Consider the following 12,318-nt stretch of genomic DNA (forward strand, 5'->3'; position numbering starts at 1 on the left):
AACCATAAGTAAAGGAATGAAAAGGACTCTTAGTTTGGCTCTGTATGTAGTTGAATTTTGGACAAATGCATAACTTCCCCAGATTTTTTTGAAATGCTGAAAATAATGAGAAAGTTTACATTTATCAACTCAAAAACATAGGGTCCCAGCAGCCCTAGAGGAACCATACAAATAGCCGAAACCATGTTCAAAGTACCCAAGGCCTAAAAAGTCACCTCGGCTCTAAAAGAAAAGGGACCTTATGAAGGAGGAGGAAGAGGAGGAAGGGGGAAGGGGGTAACTGGGATTATAGCTGAAATGCATAGCATAATCTTAAACTTCAGCTGCAGTGCTTGAATGAAAATGGGAAACATGCAAAGGTCTAGCACATGTCCTGGGTCTGAGGCTGGTCTGCAGCTCTCAGTCAGCCTCATCTAAAGAGCTGTGCATCAGCCTGGGCTGAGACCAACAGGGACTGTTTCCTGGGATCCACATTGACGCTTTCTCTCTCTCTCTCTCTCCCTCCCCCCCCCTCCCTTTCTTTCTGTCTTTCAGAGAGAGAGAGAGAGAGACAACACGAGAGAGCACAAGCAGGGGGAGCTTCAGGCAGAGGAAGAGGGGGAAGCAGGCTTGACTGGGCAGGGAACCCAATGTGGGACTTGATCCCAGGACCCTGGGATCACAACCTGAGCTGAAGGCAGATGCTCAACCGACTAAGCCACCCAGGCACCCCAAGTTGACTCATTCTGAGTGACGTGTAATATGTAAGCAACATGTAAGCACATAAAAGTGTGCTGAATGCTCATCTGCTGAGCCCTTCTTTCCTTATACAGAACACCCACAAGGTATAAGTATGTTAGCTTTTGGGAGAATATAGTCATAGCCAGACTTTGCCTTATGGAGTGTATGACTTAGAGAGAAATTAAGACAAGCTCACAAAATAACTATAGTATAAAGTGCTACGATTAGAGCACATACCAGGCAGAATGGATTAAGGGAACTGGGAGGGTAACAAGGGTGACGCGGGAAGGTTTCATGGCAGCTACCTGAGCTGGATCTCAATAAGCACCTCTCCAGCACTGCTGCTGTAGTGATCTATTTAAGGAGGGGGCTCTGAGTAGCTCACTCTTTTCTGTACCCCCAACACCTGGGGGAGGAGGCTGAGGATGTAGGTGAATGGCCTGTCCCCAGGCCAACTCTCACTGAGTGCATTGTGGGTCCTCCTAAGGTGTGACAACAGCTGCTAGACAGGTCTGCAAAGAGAAGTGGGAGATAGGCCGGGGAGAACTGGGAATACCAAGAGAGAGAAGAGCAAGAGCCCAAAGATTTCACATCTTCCCTCCTAGACAGAGAAATCCTTGAGTTCTGGAGAGTTCTGTGCCTCTGTGCAAGAAGCCCCATGGTGATTTTCTTGGTTTTTCCTGGTGTGGCCTCATTGCAGACACCAGCAGAGGCCACAGAGAGGATGGGCTGGGAATGAAGTCTGGTCCCCCCTGCTGCATGGTCTTCCAGGTGGAAGAAGTTGACAGCACCACTCCAGTAGCCCTGGCCAGGCCATGTCAGAACTTCAGGTTTGGTCCTGGGCCCAAGATTATTGAAGAAAATGTTGGTCAACTGGAATGCACACGGTGGAAGGTAATTACTTATTCAGTAAGAGTTTGAATGACTCACATGTGCCAAGCTTGGCAGAAGATATTTCCATTTTGTTCCTGTTCACTCATTCACTAAGCATTTATCATGCAACTGTCATGTGCCTTGTGCCAGGCACTGTCCTAGGCTCTAGAGAGGTAGCAATGAACAAGGCAAAGTGCTTGTTCTCATTTGAGTGGGCAGAGACAAATAAATCCATAATTCATCCAGCAGTGACAAATGCAATGAAAAAATTAAGCAAGGTGATGAGATAGAGGCGCGGGGACAGGTGGGAAGGAGTCAGTGATATTTTCAACTGGGTGGTCTTAGAAGGCTTCTCCAGTAAGCTGACATACAAGTTGAGATCTGAATAATGTCAAGGTGTAAGCCATGTGGATATGCAGGAAAAGAATATTTCAAACAGAGGATGCTTATAGTACAGTAGGAAAGTTCTTCAAGATAAAAGTAATTATAATACAAGGCAGAATGTAAAGCTCTAAACCAGTACAAAGGAGGGAAAGAAAGTTTTTCCTCTTGGACACAGGGAGAAAGAGGACCCCGAACTGGCCTAAAAGAGGGGCTGGGGAGGAGAATTTGCACGCTGGTGGAGAGAACAGTGGAGGCCTGGAGGCAGGACTGTGGGCAAAGGGGAAGAACGGACAGTGGTTTTAAAATATATTTGAAGGGCTCTTGCATGGACGAGGAGTCAATTGGTTTTGATCTCTCTGAAGGGCAGGGCCAGAACCAATGTATACAAATTGCAAGGAGGGAGATTTCCTTCAGTAGAAGGGCAAGTCTTTTAACCAAAAGGAGCTGCCTCCAAATGGGATGGGCTGCATGGTAAAGGGGCAAGCTCCCCACCCTGGGAGTGTCTGTCCAAGACACAATGGCCTGGGAGTATTTGACTGGACTAGATGACTTTTCAGGTACATTTCAACTCTCTAGAAGACCATCCTGCCATTTCATGCATTTGGTTCTCTCACCTATGGATGGCAAGTGCCTTGACGTATTTCACTCAGGACAGTAGAGGGCTTAGGGATCTGTAAAGATCGTTCTCTGACTATAGCTCATTAAGGCAACAGATACCTGCTGACAAGTCTTTCTGTCTCACACATGCAAACACACTCACATGCCTGCCTGCACACATGCAAATACACACGCACTGCCATTACCTCCAACCCTAAAGAAGGACAAAGAGACATCTTCCTCCTCTGCATAAACCTCAGATTACAGAGGAATCTCCTGAACTACAGTCTCCATCTTCAGATGCTGAGATAATCAGCCCTGTCCTAGTGACTCTGGAGTATCCCTACCCCCTCCTGCCTCCTGCTGGGCCCCCACCAGAGTCTCTACTGTGCTGATCCTCCCTCTTTTCCCCTACACAACAGGGTCTTCCCTAACTCCACCTCCCAGATTGCTTCAGGCAGAGCAAGATTCAGACCCAAGTGTGGGGAAAGGGGCTGGGGCAATGGGGAAGCGGTGAATATGTGGTACCATGTGTGCAGGGCCCAGGGAACAAATAGGAACATGGTGAGTACTGTCCTCAGAGACCCTTGAGGAACTCACACCAATTATGCCTTGGTCTGAAAACGAAAGCACCCCCTTTCCAAAAGCTCCTCGGGGCCTGTTTTTTGTTCCAGTCACAAAGCTTGCTCAAGGCTTCCTGCTAATTCTCTTCTTCATTCAAGCCAGCCTCATTATCGATCCTGCATTTTGGCACAGGCTGGAGCTTTCTTTTATGGACAGTACTTAAGAGCTCTCAGAAAGCAATTTTCCATGCCTATGAATGTCTGGGGAAATGTGGCATGAGTACCATATGGCCTGATTCTAACTATGTGTGCACTCAGAACGTCTCTGCCATCACACAGGATACACGCCCCCCTTCCCCAGACCTGGGGTGGCATTCGCAGCTGTGTTCACCACACAGGGCCTTCCCCCTTATTGCTACAGCTCCACAGTCAGATGGAGACCGTGGCTTAGAAAGACAGGAGCTCTAGGGGGACATGGCACATGTCCTGACTCTTAGGCCCCACCCCAAGGGGGGTGTCAGTTGCCAAGCAAAGGCACCCTCAGCCCCCAGCCCAACCCACACCCCACCTGGCATTCAGGTGGTCCTGGTACTGCTTCACTTCCCCGCTGCGAGGGTGGCCGCTGTCTACCAGGCTGTTGGCAGCAAGGTTCACACCATCGATCTGTGTCATCAAAGTCTTCATCTCCTGGTCCAGGATGTCAAACCTGATATGGAAAGAGAAGATGAGGACTGGGGAAGAAGCATGGGCACTTTGCCTACTGCCCAGTCTCTGGAACGTGGGGCTCTTGCTTTCTCCTTCCATTTCCTGAATACATTGGACTGGGTAAGGGGACAAAAAGGAAAAAGATATGCTGACATACCCTATTTTCTGGTTCGTGGGTCCAATTTCATGGTTTAGTATTTCTCGGGTCAGGCTAGTAAAGAGCTGGTTGCTTACTACATAGGCCACTGGCTCAATGGAAAGGCATAGAGGAAAGAAGAAGTGTGCGTGTAGGGGTTGTTAATCACCACAGAGAATACCTGCCATATTTCCAATTGCCACAGCTGCTGCTCTCGGACCCTAATTCCACTGCTTTGACACCTTGGCCTGAAGGCTACCCTACCCAACCAGGTCCTCTGTCCTTGGGTAGGAGAAGGGAGAGCTACTGGGGGTACGGGTGTAGTTTGGAAAGCTGAGCCTTCTGGGATAAAAGATCAGGTCCCTCTGGCAACGTAAGCCCACCTGTGCACACTCTGGGCCATGACCGCTCATCCTTCTCAACTCTCTAATTCCATACTTAAGATGCTGGAGGGCCACGTGGATGGGGGGGGGGCGCTCCCCCCACCTCCGCTCAAGCAATGACAGTAAGGAGAGTGGCCTTGCAGACCGGTGGTTTGCAAACTGGTCCCTGGTCCTCTGGGGTACTGTGGCCTAGGGACTGCCATAGAAAGCTAGAGCTGGTGGGGTTCTGACTTCTCACCTCCCCCTTAACCAAAGAGCTCCAATTTCCTCTGTGTTATAGGTCAGGGGTTCTGTATACAATTCATTTGGACAAAGATTGCTGTGGCTGAAAAGTAAATCACTAACTGGACTAGAAAGATCTCCTTTGCTTTAGTTTAAGGAAGGCCCCATAGGGTAAAGTACCCAAAGCCACAGAGGTTGATTAAAACCTGACTTGGGTGCCTGGCCTCAGCAATAAAGGGCATCCCATCACCTCTCAAGGGGAGCTTTGCTGACCTAGAGGCTGTTCTCACACCAGGCTGAGCTGGAGTGCAGGCTGCACAGCAGGGAGGTGAGGAAGAAAAAGTCAGGCTCTGACCTGTGCTGTGCGACCTCAAGGTCCTCCAGGGTGTCTGGGATTTGCATCTGGGCTAGCCACTTCTCCTTCTCGCCCATCCACAGCTCACAGGCGTCTGTCTCCCCAAACACCGTGTACAGGTCCAGGGCATCCTGTAGCCTCTGCCGACGCAGGTCTGCCTGGGCCACCACCTGCTGGTAGAGCTCCTGGAGGGCCTGCAGCCGGTTCGTCACATCTGGAGAATCCCGAAACTCTTGGGGGAAGCCCTGAGCCTGCTGTTCTAGATGCTCCATCACCCCACGGCTCTCCTCCAGTTCCTCCAGGAAGTCCTTGTGCTTCTTCCCCAGGGCCCGTGTGGCCCCCTCATCCTGCCCCACATCTTCGCCTGAGAGCAGCCGGTGGGCATCTTGCAGCCAGGCCTTGAGGTCGTCAGCATCACCCTGGAACTGGAAGAAGTTCTCAGCATCCTGGAGGTTCTTCTTGCGAAAGGCAGCCAGCTCCTTCAGCTGGTCCCACTGGGCAGACACCTCCTTGATCCGGACCTCGATCTGTGGGTACCCAAACTGCTTCCGTGCGACCATGCCCTCTGCCTCCTGGAAGATCTGCCCCAGGTGGGTGTCCAGCCCTCGGAGCTCGTCCTCAAAGGCCTTATGCTTACGTTGTAGGATGAGCACGCTTGTCAGGTCCTTGCCATAGTCTAGGGAAGAGTAGATCTGCTCTTTCTCCTTGATCCAGCTCTCGGCCTCATCCATCTCCCAGAAGAACTTCCAGAGCCGCTTAGACTGCTCAAGCTGGGCCTTCCGCCCAGCTGCCATGTTGCTTAGCTCCTCAAAGCACTGTTCCAGGTGGCTGACACGGTCCTGGATAACCTGGGGGTCACAAGGCTGGTACCCTGGGGGGAATGAGAAAAAGGAAGACAAAAGAGGTAAGGGCTTTGTTTGTGGGCAAGCTTCAGATCAGTTGCCAGGCTAGAACCACATGATTTAGAACCCACTATCTCACTGGGGCTTTGGGATTGCATACAGGGGGGCCCAGTTGCTTGGAGGGCAGGCGAGATTCTTCATAATTAATTTCCACTAACATTTCATGAGTAAATTGGGCCAGCTCTCAGTAGAAACGCACAATGTGAAATTATTTTTTAAAAGGCCCAGACACAGGGGTACCTGAGTGGCATAGTCATTTGGGTTCAGATCATGATCTCAGGGTCATGAAATTAAGCCCCATGGTGGGCTATGTGCTCTGCACAGAGTCTGCTTAAAACCTCTTTCCCTCTCTTTCTGCCCGTCCCCCTGATGTATCTCTTTCTCAAATAAATAATCTAAAATAAAATAAAATAATCTAAAATGAAATGAAATGAATAAAATAAAATAAATAAAATAAAATAAAATAAAATAAAATAGCCCTGGGGTGCCTGGGTGGCTCAGTGGTTGAGTGTCTGTCTTTGGCTCGTGTATGATCCCCGGGGTCCTGGGATCGAGTTCCGCATCAGGCTCCCCAGAGGCAGCCTGCTTCTCGCTCTGCGTCTCTCATGAATAAACAAATAAAATCTTTAAAAAATAAATAAAATGGCCCAGACACAAATTTCAAGTTGACTCTTCAATCCTTTTTTTTTTTTTTTTAAATTTATGATAGTCACACAAAGAGAGACAGAGAGGCAGAGACACAGGCAGAGGGAGAAGCAGGCAGAGGGAGAAGCAGGCTCCTTGCACCGGGAACCCGACGTGGGATTCGATCCCGGGTCTCCAGGATCGCGCCCTGGGCCAAAGGCAGGCGCTAAACTGCTGCGCCACCCAGGGATCCCTCAAGTTGACTCTTCAAAGAGGCAACGGGGTGTTTAAGAGCCAGAGCTAGAGGAGCACCTTGTTGGCTGGCTCAGGTGGAGGAGTGTGGGACTCTTGATTCTCGGTCATGAGTTTGAGCCCCACATTGGGTGTAGAGATTAAACAAATAAAGCTTTATTTTTTAAAAAAATAAAGAAATCCAAACCAAAGCTAGCAACCCCTGTTCTCTGTTCTATCTTGAACTGGCAGAGTGAATGAAAGGCAGATGAAGCGTTATTGGTGATTATAAACACCTAATTATAGATTACTAAAGCAGCTGCCTGCTCTCCGGAGAATTTTGCTATCCTTCAAACTTCTTCCTTGCACCATTAGGTGATAGAGGAAGCAGAACTCTAAAGCTAGGAGATTTATCCAAGCCAGTGTGCCAGAATGCTGAGCCAGAGGTTGGGGAGACATCTGTGGCCTCACCTTTCTCCTCAGCGAACTGCCGGGTGGCTGTGGTGATGGCCTTCACTTTGTCCCCTTGGATGGCGATGTCAGCTTCCATCAGCTTGTGCTTCTGTAGCAGGTCCTCAACCTCCAACAAGTGTTTCCCGAACTCGGCAGACAAGAGGTGAGCCTGTCAAAGAAGACAGATCAGGTAGAGGGGACGAGGAGAGGTGAAGGCACATACCTGCTAGGGGAGGGAATGTCTGGGCCTGGGAGTCAGATGTAGCCAAAAAATGGATGCCACTCAGCATGGAAGCTATAGAGCAGGACTTCCTCCTGGAAGTGCCTTTCAGAATCATGCATGGAACGTTTTTCAGAAGCTGAAGCCTCACACTAGATCTCTTGCATCTGTCTCAAGTTTTGGAGCCTGGACATGTGTATTTTTAGAAAACTCCATGATCGGCTTACTGTGCATCTTTGGTGAGACCTACTGCAGTGGAGGGAGAGGAGGTTCAGACTTCTTGATTGCCCCTATGCTGGGAGGTCTGGATTCTAGCCAGACTCAAACTGTGACTACTCAGAGCCTGATTCTCCAGGCTCCTGATTCATGTCTATAACTTCTAGGTCCTGTGGGTTGGCACCTGAGCTACCATGAACCTAAGACGTCTTGATCACCCAAAATACAGTGGACCTGGGCTGGTGACCTCTCTGGAGCAGAGGGAGCCAAGCAGTCAATAGGTGGATGCAGCCAGACATGGTACTGCCTCTGTTTCTCCATTGTGGCTCAGGGATGTGCTTGGCTGGGAGGCATCTAAGGAAGCATAGCTCACTGCAGGGCCATCACTGAGGTAGGCCTGGGGCCGCGGGGGATGGGCAGCCTCTGGGGCCCACCTTGATCTCATCCATCCAGTCAATGCTGTGCAGCATGTCCTGGAAGAGCTTCTGCAGGGCCAGGGTCATCTCGAGTCTCTGGCGCCGGGTCCTCAGAAGCTCCTGTAGATAGTTCCATAGGCGCAGGATGTTGTCCTTGCGGGCAGTGATGCGTTTCTGGTCGTGGTAATTCTCCTTTTCCAGCTCCTGGGCCAGGTCCTCCAGAGCCTTCACCCGCTCCTCATAAGCAGCCGTGTCGGTCTCGATGGCCTCGTGTTTCTTTTTGGCGGCCTCCACAGCTGCCAGATCATACCCAAAGTTGTCCTGCCCCATAGGGAGAAAAGCAGGCAACCCAGTCAGGCTCCCCATGGCTAGTCCCTTCACAGAGAAATGGCAGGTCCCTTCAGAACAACTGCTCCATGGGAAAACCCATTCCCAGGAAGTTTGTTCTGCTGTCTTTTCAGCCTGTCTTACAGAGCCAAGTTCCAAAGACTAAATGTCTTGCAAGAACCTTTAAAAGAAGCTCGTAAGTTTATTCACCAGGCCATACTTGTAAGTTTGCTGTGTGTAAATTATTCATAGAGCCCTTTCACGGCCTGCGGGCACTCACCACCCTGTCTTGAAAGGACCTGCCCAATTCTGGGCAGGAAGGGACTGCGTCTCACTCAGAGCCCCACAGCTGTAAATAAATGGCTCAGCCCCGTGCTATTGGGGGTGCATGCACAACTCTCCAATTCTATTAGAACACTGGTTTTCCCCCTCCTGGACAACGTTTGAGTCCAAACTCTAATGGTAAGCCCACTACTTTTCCGGGGCATCAGCTGTGGGGTCAATTTTTAGTTAGTGAAATATGACTGTGGCCCTAGCGGCCAGAGTCCATGGAAAGTTCTTCCTCAAATGTGAATCCGGATCTACCTAATCATGGGGGGCAGGGCTGCAAGGCCCGTGGAGAGGCTTATCCTGCTGCCGCTGGGAGGCCAGCTGGGTCTCCAGCCTCAGGTGACCGCTGGGGGCTCCAGAACGCTTCTGCCCCTGCCATGGCCAGTGCATCTCCCACTACCTGAACCACAAGGCGCTGGTTCTCATTGAGCCACGTCTCTCTCATGGCGGCCTTTCGGTCGAAGCGCCGGGCCAGTTGTTCCAGCTTCTCTTGCCGAATGAGCTCATGTCTCAGGGCCAGCTCCCGCTGATACTCGGCCTCCTCCAGGCTTTCCCAGGCCTGTGTGAGGGACAGAGGAGAATTCATGGGGTGCAGGGGGAACACCTGGGTTTGGGGCTTCTGCTTCTTTTGCTCAACACTGAGTGATTTCAGGAATCTAGGCAGAGCCTGAAGTTCAGAATCTTTTGGTTACCGAAGATTTGGGGAGCATTGGTCCTGAACTCCCAGTCCCCTCCTCCTCTAAACCTGCCTTAGATACTCTTGGCCTAATGTTAGTTACTGTTACTTGTACTCTGTGGGTGTTCAATAAATTCTCACTGACTAAATGGCTGGTTTCATTCTGTTAGAATGCCCAGGTGGTGCTAAGCCTCCAAACCTCTGAAATATCAGAGGCATTTCCCTTCTGTTATAAGTAGTTAACATTCATTCTATAGTCAGTGAAACTCAAGAAGCTATAGAGACTAAGCTATAAAACTGGCTCGAAAAAATGACTCTGGGCATCTGAGCAGGGGGCTGAATTAATGGACAATGGGTAGAGTTGAACCTCTCAGAACTGGGTTCAGAGAGTACCCCTAACTAGCCAGCCTGTGTAGTTAATAACACGATAGAAAGTGGCTTGGCTTAGCCCTGTCCAGTGACCATTCTCCACACCCTTCTCAGAAACTCAGCCAACCCGCTGGCAATGCATAATGGAAAACACTGCTGTACCCGGTTGATGTCAGACACGAGTTTCCCATCATGAGGTGTATACACTTTCTGATTGTTGGCTCTCATCCGGGACTGGATGGTAAAAAGCAGGACTTCCAGGTTCCCCTTCTCCTGAAACCTGTTGAGAAAACCAGAGGTAGGGAGATTAGCGTCGAGGTCCCCACAGCCAAATTTTTTGCTAAAGCCAACATGAAACTCTGGCATCTTGGAGCTTGGATAGAAAAACATTTTTTCCTTGAAAAACAAAAAGTAAAGAGATATACAGGTTTACTTACCTGTTAAGACATCTATCATCCTCACCAACAGTGATCTATTAAGGGTTAAGTCTTTATAATAGAAACCAGAAAAAAACACAACAGCCACCCTAATGTTTGCTTATCATTTGTTTCCACAGGGGAATGGCTAACCAGAGTATTATAGTAATTCCTGCGGATACCAAGAGTTTTGCCAACTGACACCAAAAAACACTCTTCACTGTTCTGCAGACAATGAAGATGTCTGACTAGCTCTTTAGTCAGTTTCTTATTGAGTGAGCCAATGAAGCCTTAGAAGTAGCATTATCCACATAAGAACATATTGTATTGAAAGCAACTTCCAACTGAGTACTACTGAGCCAGCCCTCTGGACAAGTCCTAAAGGCCAGATGCTTCTGAGGGGAGAGGAAAGGCTGGGCTCCAGGAGGATAGCAGGTACAGGTGAGAACTGGCAGCATGGTGAATATCTGGAACCTGGGGTCTAAGCTCAAGGTAACTGCATACTTTTACATTTTCACATGTACACTAGTATCTACCCACTTCTGCATCTTCCATGTGGCAGTAGAAGATTGGCTGTCAACAAAGTCCCCACTCCAAGACCAGCCTGACAGAGCTGACCCCTCACAGTCATTTAAAGAGAGCTGTGGCCCGGGAGCGCCATCTACTTAGCCAAGAGACAGCATCCCTGTGGTGCATGGCCTGAGAGAAGCACAGGGGAGGTTATCTGTATTAAATTTAGGACTTTAAAAATGGGTTAGTGTCAGGCCAGAAACCAGATACTTGTTTATAGTACGTTCTAGACTCTGTGTCTTACCTTTTCCTGTTTGAGAGTCATGAATGAAGAGTGTGGGAGGGGAGGGAAGGAACAAGGCAGATGGTACTATCAGTGAACTAGAAATCTGTTTCAGAAGAACTGGACAAGCTGATGACAGGTGAGCTGGAATGCCTCCTCTGTGTGTATGCATGTGCGTGTTTCTATGGGAATGTCTACATGCATGGGCATGCATGGGTGTGTCTGTGCATGTGTGTGCACATGTGCACAGACCCTGAACATACTGGGATGAAGCGGAGGTCCCAAGAGGCAGGATTAATGCTCTGTTGATGAGCAGTGACAGATGGGAGAGAATCAGGAGGTACCTGAGATCAACAAGACCCCACACAGAGAGCTCCAGGACTGAGAATATAGAAGTCATTACCAGATAACAAATGCACAGCTCAGTCTACAGAGAAGAGAGAAACTTTCCAGCACTTTCTCCTTCTTTGGCTATGAGTTGAGGGTTACTCATCAATGCCCATTTCCTAGAGCCCGATGACTTAGGAGCAAGAAAGGAAGGTGGGGATGACATACATGACAGATGTGAAGCTCTCTAGCCTCTAGGATATACTTCCTGGACATAGTTCTCAAGGCCCAGGGCTCTACCTTTAGCAATCAGTTTCTTAGCCTGAATGCCCATCTTCCCAGAGCCAAGGCCCTTACTTGGGTGGCTTCTCCACAGTGCGGTAGGTGCTGAAGGCCTGTAGTTGTTGTTGGACGCCCGTCAGGGAGTTGGCAAACTTGCGGCTGTTCAGGACAACGATGGTCTGCTCAATCCAGGTGAGCAGGTCTGAGGCCAGCCCGCTGTATTTTTCAATCATCTTCTCGGTCTCAATGGCATGGTCAATGACCTAGGGAATCACTTTATTACTTATTTTTTTTAAAATGTTTTATTAATATATTTGACAGAGAGAGAGCATAAGCAGGGGGAGCTGCAGGCAGAGGCAGAGGAAGAAGCAGGCTCCCCACTGAGCAAGGAGCCTGATGAAGGGCTCAATCGCAGAACCCTGGGATTGTGACCTGAGCTGAAGGCAGATGCTTAACTGACTCAGCCACCCAAGTGCCCTTATTACTTATTCTTATCAGAAGAGCAATGATACCAATAGAGGCCACCAGGGTGGCCACAATTAAGGTGGCCCTCCTCTCCAGCCCTGGAGTGTTCCACGTTGGGTTTGTTTCCTGAGCTCAAAAACATTGCCAAGGCAGGAGGAGTTGGACTGGAAGTGGACTGGCAACATTAGTAGGAAGCTGGCTCTGCTAGGGTTCAGGGGCAGCTCCACCCTTCCCCTAACTCTATAAAAGACTGACTGGTAAGCTTGCTATGCCAGGGCATCAGCCACTAGAAAGGCCAAAATCTTGTTTATTTTTAAATGCATTATTAGGAAT

General features: G+C 49.5%; 1 protein-coding gene across 3 annotated transcripts in view; it reads right to left on the bottom strand.

Moving 5' to 3' along the window:
• Positions 1 to 12,318, bottom strand: part of SPTB (spectrin beta, erythrocytic) — a 123,750-nt gene that overhangs the window by 33,703 nt on the left and 77,729 nt on the right. For all 3 annotated transcript variants that reach the window (XM_072762603.1, XM_072762601.1, XM_072762602.1), the window contains 7 exons: positions 11,596 to 11,783; positions 9,865 to 9,982; positions 9,058 to 9,216; positions 8,019 to 8,321; positions 7,167 to 7,317; positions 4,939 to 5,809; positions 3,706 to 3,843 (listed from right to left, as the gene is read on the bottom strand). In XM_072762603.1, the coding sequence (XP_072618704.1) occupies positions 3,706 to 3,843; positions 4,939 to 5,809; positions 7,167 to 7,317; positions 8,019 to 8,321; positions 9,058 to 9,216; positions 9,865 to 9,982; positions 11,596 to 11,783 (1,928 nt within the window). The remainder of the gene's footprint in view (positions 1 to 3,705; positions 3,844 to 4,938; positions 5,810 to 7,166; positions 7,318 to 8,018; positions 8,322 to 9,057; positions 9,217 to 9,864; positions 9,983 to 11,595; positions 11,784 to 12,318) is intronic.

The sequence above is a fragment of the Vulpes vulpes genome, chromosome 6 (genome assembly GCF_048418805.1).
Source record: "Vulpes vulpes isolate BD-2025 chromosome 6, VulVul3, whole genome shotgun sequence".
In the NCBI taxonomy this organism is placed as follows: domain Eukaryota; kingdom Metazoa; phylum Chordata; class Mammalia; order Carnivora; family Canidae; genus Vulpes; species Vulpes vulpes.